At 31.2% G+C, this 25,517-nt stretch overlaps 1 protein-coding gene across 1 annotated transcript in view; it reads right to left on the reverse strand.

Moving 5' to 3' along the window:
• Positions 1-11,796: 11,796 nt before the first annotated feature.
• The window catches only part of LOC123656224 (syntaxin-23-like), a 67,151-nt gene continuing 53,430 nt past the window's right edge, over positions 11,797-25,517 (reverse strand). The window contains exons 2-5 of the mRNA XM_045591929.1: positions 20,269-20,435; positions 14,054-14,187; positions 13,291-13,473; positions 11,797-11,915 (exon numbers count right to left, since the gene is read on the reverse strand). Coding sequence (XP_045447885.1) covers positions 11,797-11,915; positions 13,291-13,473; positions 14,054-14,187; positions 20,269-20,435 — 603 coding nt within the window. The remainder of the gene's footprint in view (positions 11,916-13,290; positions 13,474-14,053; positions 14,188-20,268; positions 20,436-25,517) is intronic.

Below are 25,517 nucleotides of genomic sequence, written 5' to 3' on the forward strand. Positions count from 1 at the left end.
TCTCCTGTAGTAGAAGGATCAGAGTTTAATCCACTACACTGCTCCAATGCGGGTTGGCGGATATATTCCCTACTATGAGTAACGATTGCTATCAGGCGTACATAATAACAACGGGACCGACGGCTTAACGTACTCTTCGAGGCACGGTGGGGAGACCCACTCACAGTTCACACTTACAGTACCTACCCGTCAATAAATATTGCACATCGACATTTTTTATGTTTTGTTCAAGCGTTAATTTAAAGACTAAAACTACTATTATTATGTATAATAGTTTATCAATCTTACAAGCAATGAAATTCTATTTGGAAATATCCAAAGGGGGCGTCTATTTACAAATATTAAAGGGTTTCAAAAAGAAAGAGGGGGGGAAAGAAAATATGATAAGAAAAAAAAAACAATTATTACTTTTTATTTAATATTAATGTGTAAATCAATGCAAAAGTGTAATTTTTTACTACTAATGCTTATACTATTAAGCTGAAAGTTTCACTTGGTAAATAATAAAGTAAGTAAATAAATAATATAAATAATTCACATTCCACGGTCTTGGTCTTATGAAATATTGTGGACCAAAAAACCAAAAAAAAAAAACTAAGAGTGAAAAAACTAAACTAAACTCAGAGCATGAAAAACACCTGTATGTCTAATAAACATACTTATCATTGCGCTGTCTTGAATGTACGTTTTTTAGTATCTTTAGTATAAAAAAGAGGAAAAATTATATTATTTAAAAGTCATCTAAGTATATGAAAGTATTATTGATAGATTTAATTTTTTTTTTAATTTGTATTTTCAATATCTGCACAGTGGCGGTTTTAGTTCACAATCAAAAGATTAACAGTTTAGTCTTATTAAAAAATGACAATAATGTTTTATGGAATGATGATCAGAAGCTAAGGCAAACGGTGGACACGAAAAAAACTAATGTCGATGAATTCGCTGCACTAATAAAAAAGGTCGTTCAAGGATTAAATAGAGATAAAAAGCAACCCTCGTTTCATAAGCGAAAAGGATTGAATAAAATTATACCATCAAAAGAAATGTTTTATATAAATCGTTACTCACTTAAATCACCCCCAACGCAAATCGCGCTAAGTGAACTATTAAATGAAGGACAAGGGTTTTATAAACACACCCACAAGGATCTTAACGACTATTCCAAAGTTTATTTAGTACTCAATCCGGAGAGTAATTTATCAACTTCAGACATACAAGATATAGATAACTTGTGAGTATATAAAATTGTTTTATAATGCTCTATTATATATGTAAATGTTGTCATGATTGCCCTAAGTGTGTTGACTGTAATATAATCAACATTAATTGTTTGTTTAGGATGTATTTAGTCTATTGACGGCAAACTCAGTACTAGTTTAAAAGTTGTAATACATTACGATGTATTCAGCCAAGTTCCTTATATTCAATAATGTAAACAAAAAAAATGGTTGTCTGTAAAGTTGGTTTACGGACGATAGTTTATCGAGATAACGTCATAATAAAATATCTCCTCGGACGCATAAGCCAATCGACTGGAAGAGCGTAACGGGACAATGAACGTATCGGGAGCAGAGTCATCCTGTTTCGTGCATGCAGAGAGCGTTCAACGATTTATTAGACGTTGTCACGTCAAAAAAAAAAAAAAACTCCAAAAAAAATCTCTTCTAAACCATCTTTACAGTACTTTTGTTAATTTTAGATGTTCAAGTAATAAAATGAGAATACCTCATCAACGTAGTGGAAATCAATTAAATATGTATTATTAGGGTTATTTCAAACACTAGTCTTCAGATCTTGCTCAAATTTAAATGGGACTCCATGACAAGAACCAGCTTTCGAATATAAAAGAATAATCAAAATCACTACCCCCAGTAATAATCTATATATAATGAATGTTTGTCTGCATGTCCTTTATAGAATCGTAAACTATCCATTTGACCATGTTATGATCTTCAGCAAAGTGTTGTGCATGATGCCCGCAAAGGTTTCTCAGTTGGTACGACCAAAAAAAAAAAAACGTAGCAACGCGCGCAGGGTACAGCTAGTTTATCATAAAATGTTATACCATACAATTTATTGAATGTTTAATGTGATAGCATCAATTTGTGTGAAACTGACTGAGTCGGCTATTTTGTATAAATTCTTCATATGTTAAAAAGTAGTCAACTAAAGGGGACTGAAGTTAACTGTGATAGTAAGGGCCTTGATAGATCTGATGCTGGTTACTTGGAACAGGAGAAAGCTTTGAGTGGGATGCTTTTGTACGCCTTATTGCGTCTGTTAGTCAGATTGCCTAAAGAGTTAGGATCTGTGAAAGAGGATTAAACCAGTTAAATCATACTGATAATAATCGGCCCTTATAATAAATTATATTTTGTGTCATTTGTATTTGAAACGCTTGAACTTAAAAGTAGTTTAGCGAAAAAAAAAACGAGTGTGCTTTAGACCACACGATTGAAGTGAAACTTACGAAACGTAACTCTTTCTCTTTCTACCTTTACTAACTTCAACTTTATCAACTTCCGTTCGCCTCGCCCGATCATACTTTTCGTAACGCTCTCGTCACGCATTCACCAGTTTAGTCCCCAAGTCAAGCGTGCGTATAGAAGGTTTTTTTTTTCAAAAAGCTAATTAACGATAAATTCGCCCATTGTATTTACTCAATCTGAAACTATCTTGAAACTATATATTATATGTGTTATATATTTATGTACGATAAAGTGCATAATTATATTAAATAAATAAAAATTATATTATTAATAAAAACACATTTTTTTCAAAGGATATCCTCTTTATTTTTAAAAACCGCGCAAAATAAAAAGGCTACATTTAAAGATCATCATAAAGATAAAGGGACAAGACGTTACAAAGGATTTGTAATGAGAGATAAGAGACGCCGATTCAAAGAATCACAAGAAAGTAAGCGATTGAATTCGTTACATTTGTTTTATGTATGAAATTGTTCTATCATTGACCCTGATTCTTTTATCGCATTTATTATTGAATATTTTTTTTTATTACAGTTCGTTACTAAGTGTTCGTTATTAAGTATATTTTAATTTTATTATGAATCGACTATTGATTCGTTGATTGATTAATAAAAGGAAAGTATTAGAATTTAGATGATATGATAAAATGAAAATATAATAAGTGAATGACATTGCAGAGTTCGCGCCAAAGGATTCAATAGAAAATGATTATAGGCCAAAACGCGGGAGGGGAGACTACAGCGGCGGGGGAGGTCGAACTGCTATACCGTACATAAGACACAGAGGCGATATATATGAAAAAGACTAGAGTAAAATATAGATGGTTTCATTATGCGTTTTTTTCTTGTTTTCTTTTTTTAAACGAAATTAGTTCTAACATAACCTTAATTTTTCAGTAGGTAATAATAGAGTTTAAAACATAAATTCCGAAATCTTGTTATGATTACTTATCTTGTTATGATTACAGTTAATGAAAGCAATATGTGCATTAATATATTTTTCTACGAGTTATTGTGTGTAAAATTGCACAAGACGTTTAGTTTAAAATACGCTACGAATATATGTTATATGAATATATGTTATATTAGTATAGTTCGGATGAGGCAGTTCGGTAATGGCTGCGTTAATTATTATTAATTATTAAGTAGCCTCGGAGCTGGAGTGAGTATGAGACTTTCGCGGTTGGTATTAAAATTATAACCTTTTATTTTTGACATTTAATCACCTCTAAAACTTATTCTTAAAAATTACCAGATACTTTTATCCCCCTTATATACTTGATATGATTCTCAAAACTCCGAGTCATTTATAAATTTTGGCGAAACATTTAAACACGTTTTTCTGTAAATATCTTGCAAATGCTCGCGAAAAGGTTAAATAGAGAGTTTTAAGACAAACAAGAGCCTATTTTAAGTGAAAGACTACCGCATTACCCATTTACCCACCGTGTTAGTTACATTTATTAATGAACATAATTCTGCCTTCCAGAATTTCTGAAATAAAATCCACTTTACTCTGAATAATTCATAATAATAAGCGCAATACAGTAGATAAAGTAAAATAACAACCTTTTAAATTATATTCGGGACACTCAGACTTGATATTCAATATTGTTACATTGCATATCCACTTTGATCAGTCAGTCAAACTGCAAACTCCGCAGCTTGCTGGGTCCTGCTTCTCAGTGACAAGAATCAATATCGACATGACATGGACGTGATTTAATCACGTTTAGAGGAAGATGCCAGTGTAATTTTAATGTGTTTGGTACTGTTTGGGATATTTGGGATAAGAGATAATTTTTTCATGTATATTGAAACTATATCAAAGTCCTGTTTTGAACCGACTTCCAAAAAAGGAGGAAGTTCTCAATTCGACTGTATTTTTTTTATGTATGTTACATCAGAACTTTTGACCGGGTGGACCGATTTCGACATTTTTTTTTAATCGAAAGCTGGTGTGTGCCAATTGATCCCATTTAAATTTATTTGAGATCTAATAACTAGTTTTCGAGTTATATCTAATAATGCGTTTTTACTTGACGCTTTTTTCGTCGACCTACGTTGTATTATACCGCATAACTTTCTACTGGATGTACCGATTTTGATATTTTTTTTTTTGTTAAGGGGATATCCCTAGTTTGGTACCATGATGAGGAAACCAGGATCTGATGATGGGATCCCAGAGAAATCGAGGGAAACTCTCGAAAATGCGCAATAACTTTTTACTGGGTGTACCGATTTTGATAATTTTTAATTTTATCGAAAGCGGATGTTTATCATGTGGTCACATTTAAATTTTATAGAGATCTCATAACTACTTTTTGAGTAATTTTTGTTAACGCGTAGTTACTTGACTATTTTTTCGTCGATCTACGTTGTATTACTCGTCGATGTAATTGAAGTCGGTTTTTTTTTTCGTTTGCGAGCAAACACAATTATTTTTAACCGACTTCGAAAAAGGAGGACACTTATGAATTTATACTGTATGTACCTATTATGCTAATTCTTTTTTTAATGTGGTGGTAATTTAAACCCTGTATGTATTAAGGTAACAAATGGGTTCTATTTATATATACATATTGCCAATCTCACTTCAGCCTATAGCAGTCCACTGCTAGACATAGGCCTCCACAAGTGCGCGCCAAAAATGGCGTGAACTCGTGTGTGTTGCCCATAGTCACCATACTGGGCAGACGGATTGATGACCGTAGGGCTGGCTTTGTCACACCTAAGACGCTGCTGCCCGTCTTCGACCTGTGTATTTCAAAGCCAGCAATTGGATGGTTATCCCGCCATCGGTCGGCTTTTTTCCGAGGTGAAAGGAAAGTGGAACTGTGCTATCCCTTAGTCGCCCCTTACGACAGCCACGAGAAGAGAGGGGGTGGCTATATTTTTTACTGCCGTAAAAACACAGCAGAGCCGTCATTGCCAATCTACATAATATTTTTTTATAATTTTTATACCATTAAAATTAATTTTTGAACGCCATTGAAGTTTTATTATGATTTAGCTTAAGTGATTTTCTTTAACTTTAATTTAGTTGTATGATATAGGTTTTCGCATTTATCATTGTAACTACTGTATTTTTGCTTTTAATGTGTTGTCATACTCTCTAAAAATTTAGTGATGATGATGATGATGATGTGAACGGATACCTCTCTTGAAAATAATAATAAATAATTGTGTTTGCTCGCAAACGAAAAAAAACCGACTTCAATTACATCGACGAGTAATACAACGTAGATCGATGAAAAATAGTCAAGTAACTACACGTTATCAAAGATTACTCAAAAAGTAGTAATCAGATCTCAATAAAATTTATATGTGACCACATGACAAACATCAGCTTTCGATTAAATTAAAAATTATTAAAATCGGTACACCCAGTAAAAAGTTATTGCGGATTTTCAAGAGTTTCCTTCGTTTTCTCTGGGATCCCATCATCAGATCCTGATTTCCTTATCATGGTACTAAACTAGGGATATCTTCTTTCCAACAAAAAAGGATTATCAAAATCGGTATATCCACTAGAAAGTTATGCGGTATAATACAACGTAGGTCGACGAAGAAAGCGTCAAGTGAAAACGCATTATTAGATATAACTCGAAAAGTAGTTGTTAGATCTCAAATAAATTTAAATGGGGCCAATTGACACACACCACCTTACGATTAAAAAAAAATTGTCGAAATCCACACAGTCAAAAGTTCTGATGTAACATACATAAAAAAAATACAGTCGAATTGAGAACCTCCTCCTTTTTTGGAAGTCGGTTGACAATTAAATAAAATAGTAATATAATTCTAATGAATATTACATTACTGTGTCGTGAGTATATAGGTATCGTTAGCAGTTTGGCAATATAGTTTGAGATAACGAAACCCTCTTAGATACATTCAACATAAGCAAGTAATCAACTGCTATTTATGTTAATTGTTAATTAAACAGTTTGTAATACGTAATAAACACATGTATATAGGTACTTACTCTTGATCAATGATTAGGTACAGGCTTCGGAGTGCTGTAATGGTAAAAATGTTCTAAGCTTATACAAATGTAATTAACTAGCTGCCCCCGGTGGTTTCAACTTTCAAGTCATTATTAAATTTTAAAGTTTCAAAATATATTCAAGGCTTTGTAGGTTTAAAATTTCGAAAAATGCAGGAAATTATGTTTTTTATAACAAAGTTCAAATTAATGCACTAGCATATTGATTTGTTCTCTAAATTATTGATATTTTTTCGGAAATACAAAGATCACATATTATCGTATCAACAAAAAATATAAATCAAAACATAGCTTTTTACTGATGTTATTCTGACGCGCTTGAGTAACTCCGAAAATGCCCCATACTATAGAGATAAAATTCAAACTTTGAACTTTTTTGAGATAGTCTAAGATACGAACTAGACGTGATCTTCACCCATCTGCTTAGTGGATAAAAATTAAATAATTATCTTCTTTATTATGTTAAAGATAAATCGCGCAAAAGGGCTGTAAAATTCTTGACCAGGCTATATTATATTCGACAACCACCATTTAAATCAGACTTAGTAGGGAATCATGTCATCGTCTTCGAAATGAAACAGCGCTTATTTTGATATTAAATTTATTAATTAAACATGTGGGTGAAAGTAACTAGAACTATATATATTAAATACCTGTTTATACCTACCACCCAGTAGTTATGCCAGAAAACTAAAAAAAAAACCCAACGACTGTATTTTCTACGGGCTTTGTACTGTTAGTAGGTATGAAATTTATTTTTTAAGCTCGTAGGTGCATTTTTCATAAAAAATAAATTTTTCAATTCTGACTTAAATATCTACAGCCAGATCAGGATTTTTAGGCAACCCTTTCGCGATTATTTTTCTAATATACTAAAATAAATATAAAATAATTTTCATCCAAGAAGCGAATGGGTGAAGTTTTTCTCTAGATTGTATGTAACTACTAATCTAATATCGTACTAACATTTAATTCGAAATTTCAAATATCTTCTCTATGCGTATTTGTTTTGTCTTCCAGGGTCTACTCTTTTTAAGTATGGTTTTTTGTTTGTGATTTTTTTCGCACGTAAAATAGCAATTCGTCGATGTTTTTTTATAATGAACTAAAGTATGAGAAAATATAAATAAAACTGCATTGTATTTATTTAATAGGTTTCACTAATGCCATTTTCTATAATTTATTTAAGAGTATATCACAGTCATCACTTTAATAAGTGCATCAATATAAATAGTTTACTCTTGTAATACAGTTGAATACTTATGTATGTATAAATTGAATTTTTATTAGATAATAATAACGAATGTGTCGACTAATGTTTATACAATGTACTACGATTATTTTATAAATAAATTATTGTTATCGATACACATAAGACTAGGTGAAAATGTGCAATATCGAATATGTTTGGTGTTCTATAATTTGTGAAGTCTAAGCCTATGTATACAATATATTATAAAACATTTTCAGTGATAGATGACATCTCCATTCGCTCAATTGTTTGTACGAAACAGGCTTGTTTTACAAATTCTATGAACATAACTAACGTTTTGATTTTTACAAAAGCATGGTATATGTTATACAATGTTATTCCGCAGTCATAAATTGCTCTCAGTACTTTGTTAGACTAGTTTTATTTTGATATAAGACTCCAGATTACGAACTCAAACTTTCATTACACTTGTATTTTCTTATTTAAATGAGCTTAATTCTGTAACGTTTTCTTAGAATATAAAAATGATTTCGTAAAATAAAACGTAAAAATATCTTTGCTTCATCATATATATAAAGAAACATACCACAATTATATTATTTTAAACCGGTGCTTGTCTGTAAAAAGACAAACTAAGACGGAAAAATAAAAGAGCTACGTCAGCAAAGTTTTTGTGGAATTTTATTTTGTAAATTTGCTCTTTTGCTTATTTCTTGGCTACTTTTACTTTCCGTGATGAAAATCATTATTGTGTAGGTTCCATACAACAAAAAATGTAATATACCCACAGTAATAAATGTTCCTAAAAATAAGTCATATATAGAATAGTTTTAGATGTACCATAATCATACTTATTATGTATATGAATGTGCTGTGAATGAAGATACATCTACATTAAGTTTTAAATATATTTGTATATTTACATACGAATAAGATGTTATCAATTGAAAGCTAGTTACATAGACAATGAATGTAACTATTTAAATTAAACAACTAATTAACTTTAAGTATTAAATAATTGATCCTTATACTGATAAATATATCCAGGGACTTCATCAATAATTGACTAGAATATAAAAGTTATTTTATAATTATATAATTATCAACTAGGCCATTACATTAGGAACTAATTAAATACAAAAAATTAAATCATTTATAGGAAAACCATACGGAGAAGAGTAGTATCATAATAGATCTTGTTAGTTTAGATATAAAAATAAATAAGAGTACAATTTCGTGGATATTTTTTTGAGAAATTACTATTGAAATTATTATAGCTTTGGTTTAATATTAATCTGGAATTTATTTTCAAAATAACTAATAAATCGAATGATTTGGCATAATTACTTTAATTATTCTAGTATTATAAACTATTTCTATTTGATATCAAAATGTAATGTGATATAACAAAATTAGCAATAATACGTATACTAAAATGAATATTATTATTTTCTTCACTTATAATACTTCATAACATAAACAAAAATAATTATCATTGCAACGAGGTTAAATAATCTCCGGCTTAATTAGGAAGTTATATGATCTTAAGTAGTTTCTATTTTCTAGAATTTTATATTACTTTAAAGGGAGTACTTTAAGGTAGTAAGTAGTAGGTTGCAAAACTTACGTCTAACGAGATCTTATTCATCTTCAGATCGTGCATTGGAAGACGGAAAAATTCGACATAGTTTTACTATTCAAAAATCTATTCGATTGGAATATCATTTAATTCTTAACAATTATTAAATAAAATTGTATAATTTAAAGACAAATTTTTGTTTTTATCATACAAGAAAACTATTTATAATAGTTTATTTCTAATAAAACTATGAAAAAAGGTAATGTCATATAAGGTAAAAGCCGAATAATTGCTTCGATGGAATACATGCCTCAGTTTCGCATTATTTCTTGTTAGGCTTGTTGATAGTGTTAGCGTTTTATCATAGTCGGAAGAGTCCCCTTGTGCAGGTCTCGATGCCACATAAGACATTTATTTTGGAGTAGGTTCGTGTTTTGTCTGTGTGAGCAAAAATCTTCCGCGACATAACTTTGACGAGTGTTGATATTTTATTGGTAACTAATCACTGTTGAATATTTTTACTATTAATTGAAATTTCTAATAATGAGATTTTCAATAGTGGTTAAATTATATTGTTTATAAAATTTTATTGTTAAATAGTTTTTATTTATTTCGCAAATAGAAATGGTAAGTATCCGTTTCAAAAAGGTTAGCTTCCCAATTGACTTTAGCGGATAGTTGCCCCTAGAGCAACTGTTGGGGCAACTATACACAACTATAAATTCTTTGACGAGCAAAGACTGATCTTTTTTTGGTGTTTGTCAACCTTTTTCACTGTAATTTATATTCAATAAAATAAGAACTTAACAGCAAAATGCTTCGTAAGTATATGTAACCGAAAACTAGGCGTGTAGCCGCGCCAAATCAACTGAACAGAGGATACTTTAGCACTTGTATTCGAAGATCTGGATAAAAACTGAAAAATAATCAATGAAGCATCCCGAATTTATGGGATATCCTCTGACACTTTAAGAAGACGGCACGAAAGGAAAAACTAGTAACCGGTCACCCTAGCTATGTCATCAATTTAAAGTTGTATACTAAGCTGCATAAATAAAATAATCTATTAACTATTTATTCAATTGTACTTTTGATACTTATAGTAAAATACCCTGCCTTTAGTTTTGAAATTTAATAAGTTTGCTAAGAAAAAACATAGGGAGGCGTCTATCATCACATGTGGCAAGTATCCCCTGAAGGATTTTAACGTTAAGCTACTATTCGCCCCAATAGGCAAGTATTCCAATTTTATGGGTAAAAAAAAAAACAGGATTTACTTTCGACTAGCCCGTTGGCGCAGTTTGTAGTGCTTCTGTCTTATTTGCTTGTATTATTTCTATACTTATTTATAAAAAAAAATGCTATCAAAGTCGGCTGTTACCTATATAGGACAAGCATTCAGTTGCTTAACATAGGAACAGACTACCGTGTTGTTGTTGTTGTGATGTTATAAGATATTTATTTATTTGCTCAAAATCAGTAACTTAGTAACTTATTTTTTGATATACACTTTAAATACAAAAATAATAAGCACACATCTTGAATAAGAGGGCGGTTTTGAAACGAGGCACAACTATCCGGCTTTTCCCCTACACATATCTTGATATACAAAAGTATAATTAATTATTACAGTACATTATTGTGAGTAGTATAAAAAGTTCTATGAGCTTGCTAAATAAGAGTTAAAGTAACCTAATTATATTTAATTCAATAATTTCAATAAATAGTATTACTATGTCCAATTCAAACGAGTGACTCAAACATAATGATAGTTTTACTATAAATAATATTCAAAGTACCGTTTTGAACGGTACGTTTGCGAAATATTTCGCTTTACACGTTCCTCTAAAACTATTTCAACGAGGATAAGATTTATACTTAACTGAGCAGATTTAATAAGCATATCATCGAACTTACTGAACTGAAAAAAATATTTATATTACTCGGGAAACGGAAAACGTTCTCGACATATTTCTGTCGTCATGTAAATGTATTAATTTTCAATATTTATAACGAAACAATAACATAATAATGGTTATATTTTTAAATAAATTTAATTACCGAATAAACAGCTAAAATATATACCGCGCTATATTAAATAAAATATTTAAATGTTAACTCTACTTAAACGCAATTGATCCCACTCCAGGCTATTCCACAATATCTCATTTATTTTATTCATATCATACGTTTTATGTTACCTTAAAATATACTGATATATTTATTTTCATATTCTGTGTTAACACGTTGCTCACGTAACACGTAATAAGCATCGCATGCGTCGCATCGCTATGCAAATCGATCTAGTGGACCCTTTCATTTCACCTCACGTCTCAAATAATCGACCATTCGTTACACTACTTAATATAGCAAAGGTTGCGTTCACTTACAGCTTACGAACACTTAGAGTTTATTTATTGTTTCACTGGTGTTTCGGATTGGGTTATAGTTCTCTTTTAGTATTTGTCTGCGAATTGGGGCCGCCTCGTGGGCGATACGCGTCACCCTCAGAGGTAGTTAGGCCGCGAAATACAACAGAGCACGCCCATGCCCTTGTAGAGCGATCCTCGCCGCTTGTTCTGCCAGAGGCCGTTAACGTCATCGCCTTTAAGCGCGACGCTGGTTTCTGTAACAAACACGTGCGAAGTCCAATTAAGCGTGTACCCTTAACCGAGGTTAGGTCTACAATAGACCATTGGTGTGGTTCATGAATACACTATGTTGACCGGTGGATATTAAATTAGTTTTTCGATTTGGTATTCAATTGCGTCAATTGCACGTAACTGTAAATAAGAAAAATAATTGTTATGTAATTATTATTTTTTAACAAATTGTTTCAGTACAAACATGTATTTAAAATTGGTGGTCCTTTAGATACAATTTAATTTTTTTATTTGTTCAAAAATACAAAAAACACATACTTAACACTTATACAGCCGCAATAAAACATATATTACAATACTTGTAAGATGTGGTTTTGACCATGAAATAAAGTAACATTTCTACACTTAACTATACAACTTTTTTGAGTTGGGAATCGGAAAATACATTTTCTTAGGCTATATAAATGTACGTACAGCCTAAACTAATATTTGACGGGAGTGGGAATCGAATCCGCGATTGCTAATGCCACAGATGATAGATACTGCGACCGATACACGAATCAAAAAGTAAATCGTCGTTATTTAAAAATTAATGAGCAATAGACTTATTCGATTCAATATGAAAATGCGTAATATACCATTAAGAGATCGAAGAAAAGGTTGTATTGTTTTGTAGTACGAATACAAGTTTCAAGAGCGGCACATCTCAAACAAAGCTTGTGATCCCTGTATGTAAATGGATTCGGTATACTTTAGCGTCTTATGAGTATGACGTGTGAATTGTAAGGCTTTGACAAATATTCAGTTCACAATGCGCTAGGATTTCCGGTTCTGTGTTCTGATCTTAGTTGTTTTACACGTTTTATTGGTTTATTATATTCACTCGAAGACGCAATTCAATTAACGTCGAAATAAAAGGAAAATTTTTATTATATCTAGTTTTCATTCACTATGTTTTATAGCTATAATTAAAACGTAGCACGCTAGTTTCATATGGTCTATAATTAAGTTTTTGTTTAATGCAACATATAAATACATTTATATAAATAAATTTCTCATTAAAGACGACGTGTTTTTTTTTTGTGAAATAAATTTTGTAATAAGTTTTATAAAAGATAAGTATAATCTCAAAATTAACAATCCAAATGTAATTAAAAAAAATGTTTAATATTTGGAATATATTAATAATTTATTTATTACCCGCCAGTTCATTAGTATTCGTATCAACGTGTAAAGTGTAGTATTTGATTGATCGTTCAATTAGTTTCATGGCTTTCTGTTGAGCTAGTAAAGCTTAGTTGATTTCGCTCTCACGTAGAACAGTTAAGTATTTAAATATATACAAATTGTGATTTATTTGTGCCTGTAACTGGATGTAGTGATACAAGATAAACATACCTAAATGGTTAAGATTGTCGTGTTGCGGCAGATATTCCTGAATGTCATTGACGATCCTCGTGATCTCCTGCGTGTCTTTAGCGATACTGCACAGCTCCTCCTGGTTAAAATCGGGCGTGATCTGCTTGCAGAGTAAGATCTGACTGATCACATTTCCGAAATTCGATGGTCCAGCGCGGTTTTCTAGTAAAATAAGTTTAATATTAAATCAATATTTTTTTTAAAAGTCTGTATGACTTTTTCTATAAGTTACCAAAACAGGTATAATATAGCGAAGCAAAATATAGCAAACTGGTCTTATTTCGGGAATAGTTGTAGCTAAATAATATACAGCTGAGAGAAATACAAGCTACATAATATTTATTCAATTATAATAAGTAGATTGCTACAGTGCGTTTATTTAGATTTCAAATTAAAAATAATTTACAACCGTTTGGTAAATGAAAAAATTATTAATATTAAACAAAATGCTATGTAGCTACTAAGTCCTATGTACACAGATAACTCGAACCTGCAATCATTGTGAACCAATACATATTAAGTTACGTTCGAAAGTCACCTGCTGTACGCAGCATACAGAAATTTATATTACAAATTAAATTGATTAAAGTTATAGAACTTTGTTTTACTATCGTTACCAGTATTTTAACAAACAACGGAATTCTGTTAGGACATTAAGCAGAAATAGATTTGGAAGTTAGTGGCATATACATTTTATCAAGATGATAGAAAATTATATATATATTTTTTTCAATTTGTGTACCATAATAAGAAGTCATATCCATAGGCACAAGTTGCACTAAACGATGGCACTTGGCGAGCTCCCGAAGTAACAATTGGGACATGAAGTATAGTAGCACCAATTGAGGCTGATCTGCGCAGCCTTCGCTTGTGGACCTGTGCATAAAGTAATAAATATAAAGTTATGAATAGAAGTTACCGTAATCAAGATATAATTAACGTATAAATTAAACATTATCGTACGATAAAACACGTAAACTCATACAAACTCCATTAATTTTGAGGTTTTTACTGTTTCATTAGCATTTAGAGGAAAACCGCATAGTTTTTTATACATACTCAAGATTTTATATTGTTCAAACAAAGCTACGGAAGTATACCGTTGCGTGCACTCGGAACATTAGATTTAATATTTAGAGATAAAATATGGAGGCACAGTAGGTATGTTAAAAGTCTAGAAAGTTTGCATATGGACTGCTATTTTTACTGAAAATGTTACGTCAAGACTGTTAAAGCTTTCAAATAGAAAGTAACCAAATTGATAAAAATTAAGAATTGCAGATAAATAAATTGCTTTTTAAGATGATGTGATCTATCGAGGCTGTATTTTAGTCGTTACTTTCACTACCTATACATTCCTTATTTATTGCTGGAGCTTAGAACGTACTTAATTTTTGTTGAACAAGTAATATATACCATAAATTAAAGAATTGTGCTAAATAGCCGACATCAATATCCATTTTAAAAAAATGAAACGGCATGTAAATATAGTAAAACAAGTTAAAAGAATTTGAGCTCTGTGACTCTGTTAGTTATAACAGGAGAAAATAAGCTAAAATATTTCGAGCGTAAATTTTTGAAGCTTTCCCTCGGGAGTTAAAATGTGCCATATTTCTTTTAATTTGAAAAGTCAAATACTGACATTCGGGTGCGGTAAATGCGAGTACGTAGCCTTGCTTATTTTTTAAGGGCAATATTTTGATTAATTAAATTTAAAATTGCAAAACATTGTTAAAACCTGCTTTACGTTGCCTAATTAAAAAAGGAAAAAACTTAATACAAACTTGTTTAATAAAAGTGTAAAACTTTATTCATTCTTTTGGTGTAGTTTTTTTATTTCAAAATCTAGTCAATCGAAGATTTTTTTTAAGACTCAAGCGATGTGATTATTTAATTAATACGTTGAAGTACATTCTTGGGCTATAGAATATAACAGTAAGCTTCGTATCGCTAAATACCAACAGAGATTAATCAATCAGCTTGACAGGTTTGCCGCGTCTATAAACTCTAGCTCGCTCCCAGATTGCCATCTCCTTTTAACTTCCACCTTCATTTTCGCCTTTACGATTTCTATTCTCAACGTAACAATACATTACTGCGGTACCTTTTCGTATATACGATACAGTAGCGATTATTGAGATATTTTTAAAAAATTGTTTTGAATAAGTTATACTTTAAGAAGATTAGATTTAACTTGTACCTACCGTAAAAAGGATTGAAATTAAGTTTTTTATAAAATATATTTTATTACTAATCATGCTAGATTTTGAATAGTTAATAGAGTAATTTAATTTGGACAGGTATGACTAGCCCGTTGGCGCAGTTTGCAGTGACCCTGCATTCTGTTTCGGGGGTTGTGCGGTCGATTCCCGCCTCGAGTCTTGGTGTGATCTACGTATTTATTTCTGTAAGTATTATTTTATGTATTTATCGAAAAAAATGTAGCTACATAAGTCGATTGCTATCTATAATACAAGCATTAAATTGCTTAGGTTAAGAACAGATGACCGTGTGTGTATATTATAGATATTTATTGTTATTTTTTATTATATGAAGGCGTAAAAACCGATCTGGTGTAGTGATGCGAGTAGTCGCCTAAAATACTGAACACTAAGTATGGATATTTGTATTGTACGAATATTTCTTTCCGGTTTGGATATCTGTCCTTGTGGGTCTCCCCACCGTGCCTCGGAGAGTACGTTAAGCCGTCGATCCCGGTTGTTATCATAAATACCTAATAGCGATCGTTACTCATATCTGCCAAGCCGCAGTGGAGCATTGTGGTGGATTAAGCTCCAATCCTTCTCCTATATGGAGAAAGAGGCCTATGCCCAGCTGTGGGACGTTATAGGCTGAATGCAAATGGAATGAAGGCGTATACTAAAAGTTGAATATTAAAACCATCAGGTCAGCTTCTTTTTTTTTAATATCTTTATTTTTAGCTTGTATTACAAGTGCAAAATAGTGACTTAAAAAAGTATACCATTGTGCAGATGAATGGAGATTATCACAAAGTAACTCTAAACAAAAATTCAGAATTCAAATTCTTTTTTTTCATAGGGCTCTTTTTATTTGTAAGACTCGTCTTCTAATGCTGTTAGCGTTGGCTAAGTGTGAGTTTAATCCGCACACGAAAGGTTCAATACCAAGCCGAAAAGCGAATTTCAACTATCCTTTCATTTCTGAACCATTCTTTAATTTTTTCTCCCCCGTATAACTTAGGGATATGAAAAAATAGATGTTGTTCGATTCTCAGACCTACTCAATATGCACACAAAATTTCATGAGAATCAGTCAAGCCGTTTCGGAGGAGTTTAACTACAAACACCGCGACACGAGAATTTTATATATTAGATAATAATTTAAAATATATCATGATCATCATCATTACTTCAGCCTATCGCAGTCCACTGCTGGACATAGGCCTCCACAAGTTTGCGCCAAAAAGTGGCGTGAACTCATGTGTATTGCCCATAGTCACCACGCTGGGCAGGCGGGTTGTTGACCGCAGGGCTGGCTTTGTCGAACCGAAGACGCTGTCTTCGGACTGTGTAGTTCAAAACCAGTAGTTGGATGGTTATCCCGCCATCGGTCAGCTTTTTAAGTTCCAAGGTGGTAGTGGAACTGTGTTATCTCTTAATGACCTCTTACGATACCCACGGGAAGAGACGGGGTGACTATATTCTTTAATGCCGTAACCACACAGCAAAAAAATTAAAATAGGTATATTTTGATTATTATGATAAATAATATTACAGCTATTTGTAGGTATCGTCTAATTTCATATTTTATGATTTCATCTTTATATAACTCTAATCGGAGGTGGTAAAAATATCGACCAACCATACCATAATCCTCAACAACCTGCGGGTGGATTGTTAATTTTTTTTACAACAATATCGTGCCTTTAACGTACCCGTGTTACAATATCACCAAAACCATTAAGCAAATAAAAGTGCTCCTCAAAGACTTAAACTTTAATATTTATGGAACATATACAATCTTATTCATTCACTTCAGCCAATCGCAGTCCACTACTAGACATAGGCCTCCACAAGTTCGCGCCCGACATCACGGTTTTGCGCTTAATTTTTATATACAATCTACTTTTTATAATTATATTGTAAACATATTATATCGGTCACACCACTTAACTACTGTAAGTAAGGAATTCAATTACTTAATGATATATTCTTTAACATTCCGTAACATTATCGAGTACACAAATAGATAAAATTGGAGTGTCTGTTTGTAATATTATAATAACCGCTTTTTACTAAATGGAGATAGAAGTATACACGGTACCTAAACCAAAATAACCTTTTTTTATAATTATTGTCTGTCTGTCTATTTGTTCCGGTTAATCTCTGAATCGGCTGGACTGATTTTGACGGGACTTTCACTGGCAGATAGCTAATGTAATAAGGAGTAACAGAGGCTACTTTTATTTTAGAAATCAATTTATTTTATAACTCTGCGAAATAAACAATAACTTTTTTGTTAAAATCCAGGCGGAAAAGTTGCGGACACAGCTAGTATCAGAATAAAAATGACCGACTTAAAATGCGTTATTTGTAATAAATCTAAAAAATTTGTTTTGTTTCAATTTTTTTCTTTATTTATTTAATTGTTATATTTTATTTGATGTGAAAACGTTTTTTATACAAACATTTGCATCGTTATAGATCAATTTGCCACTTGTCAGAACATTGATATTTAGTTTACGTACTTAGCAAGGTATGTTCAAGAGTAAATGGTTGCTTGATCTAGTTGCATGTCAGAAACGTGTAACTTTAGACACTAGTAATTGAAGATTACATTGATTTAAATTGTATAATTAAACTACATTTATTACATAATGATAAAATTTCTAATATTATATATTAAGTGTTTCGATAAATATCAAATAGGAATATTTTTATACTTATTATAAGATTATACACTAACTATTAACATGTAATTTCATTTCGAGAGTGCAAACTTGTGCTGTATTATATGTTGTCCTTTTCAAAAAAACACACGTCCCTTTCGAAACAACATATTTATGAAAGGGAAAAAAATTCATATTTTTTGAATGCTTTAAATAAGGATGAAAGAATTAATAAAAATAAATGTCAACATTGGTTTTTGTTAGCTATAATAACTACGAACAATTAGCTATGAAGGTTTTTTGTCAGGTCCTACCAATTAAAAAAGTGTCGTGTTTATTTTCTAGGGAATATAGAATGAAAATATTCCTTTCATATGATGTCTCCTCTAATTGATTTAATACTTTGGAATTTAATATTTTTTGGAATTTAATATTTTGGAAAGATACAATTCACGCGTATAGAGTTATGCCGGCGATTAAATCTATCGAATCTTTGGTAACAAAATACAAATTTGAAAAGTGTGCATCAAGACAGAATTATGTACAGGTAATTTGACGCTGAAAATAAGAGCCATTTTTTTATCCTTTGGGCATTGGACACTAATAACTAGTAGGAAGAAAATATATAGTAACATGGTGATCCTTGAAGAATAAATATACTCACAATCAAAAATAAAATATATGCACGTAAAATATATACATATGATATAAGAATGTATGCGTACCAACAGCCATGATGAGGTCACTTATGAGGTACTTAGCAGAATACAGCACGTTTTGAAAAGTTTTTAATATGAACAGTTTGATAGTTTTTTTATGAAACAAATCTTATTGGAAGCGAAAACAAATTGTAAGAAGATCGGCTCTAGTATTATATAGGACAAAGAACGGAAGTACTCGCATGATGTGATAGCAAATAATTTCCAAAAGTTTCAAGTCCGATAGAAGGCAGCTTTTAACAAATAAGCTTGAAGCGTTATTTGAGGCGATGAGGGGTATTGGAATTATAAGAACACAGTGTCACAACAGAACACTTTTTTATATTTTAAATAATGTATATATATTACAATATTAAACACCGATTTAAGCTGTGAAGCTCTTGTAGCGATACAATACTAGTAGTTTAATTCGAGATTTTTATGATACCGTTATCCAAATAACATCATAATTTTTTTATTGTTTTTGTCATATATTTATGAAAGACAATTAGTAATTAAGGTAATGCAATAAATTTTTAGCGTACCCCTGTGAGTACGTTAAAAATTTAACGAGTGTTACTAAGGTGGGTAACGTAATACCTGTACTTTATGTATATGTGGTTATTATATCAAGACTTGGGGGAGGAATCAAACAAACAACACTGTTACAGATAACAATGTCAAAATTACATAAGTGTGATAAAGATCCTAATTCAAATATTAAAGAAAAACATCTCATCTCTCCCTAAAGTTATATCCTTAAAATTAATACAAAGATGAGACTATTAAACTGTACAATTTTGTTTGATCGACTTTATTTCAGTTTCTACCAGTCAAATATTAAACATTCCTTTTGAGTCGATTCGTAAGAAATTTCGTTTTGTAAGAAATATTTTAATGTTTATACCGACTAGTCTGACAGGTATCGAAATTGGACGTGACAAAAGAATAATAAAATATATATATTAGCTAAATTTTCATAGCAATTTTACTGGGTGCCATTCCACGTGGACATGATTTATACTGTGTCAATCTCTAAATATTTAGTTCCTAAGTTGTGAATTGACAAAAGTAATTTTATTGGGTATATCGCTTTAAAAGTAACGTTATTAGATTTATCTAAATAGATGTAAAATTAATTATATGTATTACTTTTTAGAATTTATTTTATATTAAGAGTAAAGATTGGAGTTGAATCTGTTACATTATTTTGCTGAAGTTTGGTAGGTATATGTATATGCGTCTCTGAATTTTTGTTTTCTGGTATTGCAGACATCTTTAGGCTACGGTAACTAATAGACCATTTAATGGACTATACGCTTGTTTGCCACATCAATCAATAATAATAAAGTTTAATCAATTTTCGACGGAAAAAATATGTATACAAACTTTTTGCAGGTTGGCAAAACAAGCTGGCTGGTTTGTTTTGTTGCCTCGACACACGTACGGCGCAGACGACGAACCCTCTCCCTTAGCTCTGGACTGTCGTGTGGCTGCCCGATGTGGATGAGCAGGTCTCGGAACAGAGCGAGTTGTACGTTGATTTCTGTTATTAACTGTAACAATAAAAATGTATTTCAACATTATTCTTCATCCATATAATCGAATTTTTACTCAAGACTTAATGTATGAGTGATTTGAAATTACTATCCTTATTTATATATTTATTTATACTTTATTGTATACCGCAACTACATTTTAAATAATAAACACATTTAAAAAAGTATTTACACACTGTGAAGTACAATGGGTACAATTCTTCTGTCGTTCCGAAACTAACATAAAACAAGACAATTTTTTTAAACCCATTTCATCATTTAACCTTTCGCGATATACATCCTAGCGGATTGTAATCTAAATAGTACTAAGCTTCTATGACTTCTAGTAGGTTCTGTGCTATACAAAAGGCACAAAGAAAGTTATACACACAAAGTCATATTTAAAGCAAAGAGTAGTGAAAAAAAAATAACGTATATGTAAAGTTACTTTTGCTATAAACGTGTGTACAATAATAACTATATTAAAGTATACAATAATATGTAGATATTTATATAGTATAGTGCACAATAATAACTCTAATTCTAAATGGATTCAGATAGATTAAATCTAAACCAGATTTTGAATTCGAAACTAAGACTTATTACTGTGAAAACTGTTTCCAGCTTAAAGCAGTAGATTAAGTTTGATGCCAGAACAAACATAAGGAAAGATAAAAATTTGAAAAAAATATTGTTTTAGCTTCTGTAGCTCTTACAAAGATCTCTCTCGTTCGTCTCGTTTTACAATACATTCAGTCACAATGTTATTATATGTTTGATTATTTTAAATATCAAAATTCAAATAACTAGGTATCTGATAAATTTATAGTTCCAATACTTAAACAATAAATTTAGAGCTTTCATAGTATCCTACTTAAAACGTATGAAATTATAATAAAATAGCAATATGTATACGTCCTTGTTTCAAAATGCAAAAGGGAAATTTTCTCGAAGAAGATAAAACATTAGAATGACGTGACATAACTTTCAGTAACTGATTTTTTTATGAATAGTAGAGTTGACTTTTTTATATTCGAATATATACTTGAAAAATGTAATAAAAAAAAAACAAAAAGAAAATGAAAAAGGTTTTATCACACAACAAAAAACTGACAAACTCACTTATTAAAAATTCTTATAGGCTATTTCTTCGATATACGTATATTTCAAATACCTTTATGGAACAAATGTACTGAATTGTACCGTAATTCTGGGTTTTATCGACTAAAAAGAAAGACAGATATGTGAATGAGACAGCTTAATCCTGAAATCGACAAGACATTTTTCACAGTTCTCGCTACGCCAGACTAAGAATGAATTGTATATACGACTATATGGACTGGTATGGTTTTCAGATAGAATGGGTGAATTTGTGGATTTATATTAAATAAAAGATCATTTTTAAAATGACAAAACAAGGAATAAAATGTAGCTGTTTAAATGATATGTAAATCTTTCAAAACCTAATTGGTTTACTATAATTTGGTGTACAAGTTTTTTAAGTTTTTATATTTGCAGAATTATTCTATCGGAGGAAATAATCAGTAATCAGTAATTGAAATCAAGCGAAAAAGCGACGCACGGCAATTCTGCGGTAATCGAGTAGCGCACTAATTAAATGCTCGCCAACCCTTGGCTGTGGACGCTGACCGATTGGTATTAATTTATCATTTGCTTTTACCGTGTTTTTATGTACGTAGTTACCTATTCATTTATGAAGGTGATATTTTAATTGATTGCGGTACCGGTTTATATTAAAAACTATTTAAACAAACATTGTTTAGTCTTTTCATTAACACATTACATATATATATATATATATATATATGGTTGTATATCAGAAACGACACTGAATATTTAGGGTTTTTTTCTCAAAAAATTTGAAGCGTAAAAGATTAGAAAACCGAGCGAGAAAGGCCTCAAATTATGATTACAAGACTCATTTATCACTACGTTACAAGATCGAGTTCGGAACCGTTTCTCCAAAGGAAATAGCCTTTTTTGTGGCAAACTGCTCATTCTATGTCAATGGTTTATACGCTTTCTGATATAACAAAAACATTACTCGACTTGTATGAAATGTACGATTTTTCAATACTATTTTTTTATTAATATTATTTTACATAATATTTACATTATGTTCTGTAATATGCATTTAAATAACATGGTAAAACACTTGATCATTCGAATATTTCAGAATCTGGTTCTGCCAAGTCACCTTCGAAACAATTAATATGACTTACTATATTTTTAATAAACATTCCATGTATGTCTATAATATATTATTATGTTTAAGTAGATAATGGTAAAAACAGCTTTATTTCAAAATTTATAGTTTATATGTTTTATGAAATAAAATTTATTTTTTTATTTTTTAATCGATTATACTAAAAAATTCATCATTACAGCCTATACAGCCCACTGCTGGACATAGGCCTCCACAAGTTTACGCCAAAAATAACGTGAACTCATGTGTTTTGCCCATAGTCACCACGCTGGGCAGGCGGGTTGGTGACCGACAAAAAAATTACTTCTTAAATAAAATTTTCATGGTTTTAATGCACATATTTCCTAAACACAAAAGTAAGCGCAGAGTCAATCACTTATTAAGTTTTTTCCTGTAAATTGACACAAAATTAAAAACTCGGTTTAGTTCACTAATTTAACAATTACAATAAGGTGAGTAAATTTTAATTTAAAAATAAAATTATATACAGGTTTTGTCAGTGTATAAATTTTAAAGTTTTCGTTATGTGTTATTAGACGCCGCGTTGGCGCAACGGTTACAGCCATGGATAGTACCTGTTGCGTTAGCGGTTGCGGGTTCGATCCCCGCTCATGACAAATATTTGTATTGGCCATACAGGTGTTTGCCGTGGTCTGGGTGTTTGTGCAGTCCTTGTGGGTCTCCCCACCGTGCCTCGGAGAGCACGTTAAGCCGTCGGCCCCGGTTGTTATCATGTAGACCTGATAGCGATCGTTACTCGTAGTAGGGAATATATCCGCCAACCCGCATTGGAACAGCGTGGTGGATTAAGCTCTGATCCTTCTCCTACATGGGGAAAGAGGCCTATGCCCAGTAGTGGGATATTATAGGCTGAAGCGTTATGTGTTATAAGTATATTGACCGAAACATGAAACATGCAATAGCATTTTAGACAAATATATGTAGGTTACGACACGTTTATATATTTACGTTATAGTGTTGTCAATTATAATTACAAGGTATTAAATAATCAGTTGTCGTGTTAAAGCAAACTTCGTTTTATAACATCACATAGCTTTCTCACAGTTTTAATGAAAAGTAAACATGGGATGGATTGTACGTTCGTTTCAGTGATTGATATGACAAAAAAATATTTTTAAAATATAAAGTTTGTTTTCAATATGACCATTTTGAACTGAAATAAAACAGCTTGTAGGCAGTGTCTGCTGTAAACTTGCTGTCTGCTGTAAACTGCATATGGGCAGGTCTATTTCCCCAGAAAGATAATTGGAAATTAATACTTAAATTTCACAATTAATGGGATATAGAAATATAATGAAGGAGAAGAATACCAACTTATTAGATTAGTTTGTTTATCCACATCTTTGAATAGTAATACGTTTTGTGATTAATGGAATTATAAGCTGATTAATATATATTTAAAAATATTATACTTGTTGTGCTGGTATAACGTGATGAGTAATCGTTATATAGTTTAGATTGAGCCGTGATTGTGGCACGTAAATATCGTTATTTAACTTCATATCAAGGTATTATATAATGTCAAAGTTTACTCATTTATTATAAAACTTTTTTTACCTTTGACGGCTTATAATCTACACACAGATACACACACCCACACAACAAATAGAATAGTAATAATTTAACAAATATGTGTTGTTTTCTGCGATAATATAGGTAATTTATCATTATCAATTTTTTTTTAGTATTTTCGCGAGGTTTTCATCGTGTGTAAAAGAAATATATACAACAGAAATTTTTGTAGAAATGTCAGACAAAACTGTAAATAAAGAAATGTTGGTTCGTAATATTCATTAGTCGTCGCCCCAACTTTTATAAAACTTTTTCGACACTTTTAGATCTAAAAATTCTTAATTAAACTTGTGTTTTATTCGGCTCGAAGAGTCACTATATATATGTACATAAATAAACATTTAATATCGTTCGGATGTAGTAGTGATGAAAATTTAATTAACTCTGATGGTGACGACTTTGATTTCCGGTCGGAGCACATATTATATATTTTTATACAAATATTTGCCATTAGTCCCTATTCCTGTAAATACGTAATAACGGTCGTTTCTCTTAGTAGACAAGTTATTTAGGAAGACTCAGAGGTCCAACGTGTCGAATTTGACTCTAAGTTTCTTCTATGTAAAAGAAAAAGCCTTTGCTTAGCAGTGCTACGTTTGTAAGCTATTTCAATTTTTTGTATATTTACACAGAATTGAATAGAATTTAAAAACTGATTAATTACCATCGATAAAAAGTGTATTAAACAGAAAAAACAATTTTACAGACTTGCCAACATTAAGTAATGTACATGAAAGTTGTTGTCTATTCATTTGTGTGTATCTCCAATGTTTGCCCTTTTTAAGTTCGTCAGTTCATTTTTGGTGGGATTCTTTCTACGGTAACTGAGAAATATGACGTGTGCACGGCACGGGCTCGCCATTCAATTGCCCTGAATCGCACGTAACCGTAAATTTTTCGCAATAGGTGCTCCACATATTCTTTCAAATTTTAAAACTAAGATATTCGAAGACTGGTTTTAGGCACAGAGAAATCTTGGACGAGACGAGAAAAGACATTCTTAAGTCCCTGACGTTGCCGAACTGTAGTTCTGTTTTAAATACTTTTAGCGATTTAAATGTTCTTGGTTGCAACCTCATGAAAATATTTCACGTCAATCTGTGTAGTGTGTGTTAAGTTAAATTATTTATATAACATACGTCCTTTGAACTACTTTTTGAATGATAATTCAAAGTGGTCAAGCAATGTCAAGGATGTGATCTTAATTGCAACATATTTGTAACTATTTACATTACTTTTGGTTTTTATAACGAATACCTAAGCAGGTTTCTTAAATTTTA

The sequence above is a fragment of the Melitaea cinxia genome, chromosome 1 (genome assembly GCF_905220565.1).
Source record: "Melitaea cinxia chromosome 1, ilMelCinx1.1, whole genome shotgun sequence".
In the NCBI taxonomy this organism is placed as follows: Eukaryota; Metazoa; Arthropoda; class Insecta; order Lepidoptera; family Nymphalidae; genus Melitaea; species Melitaea cinxia.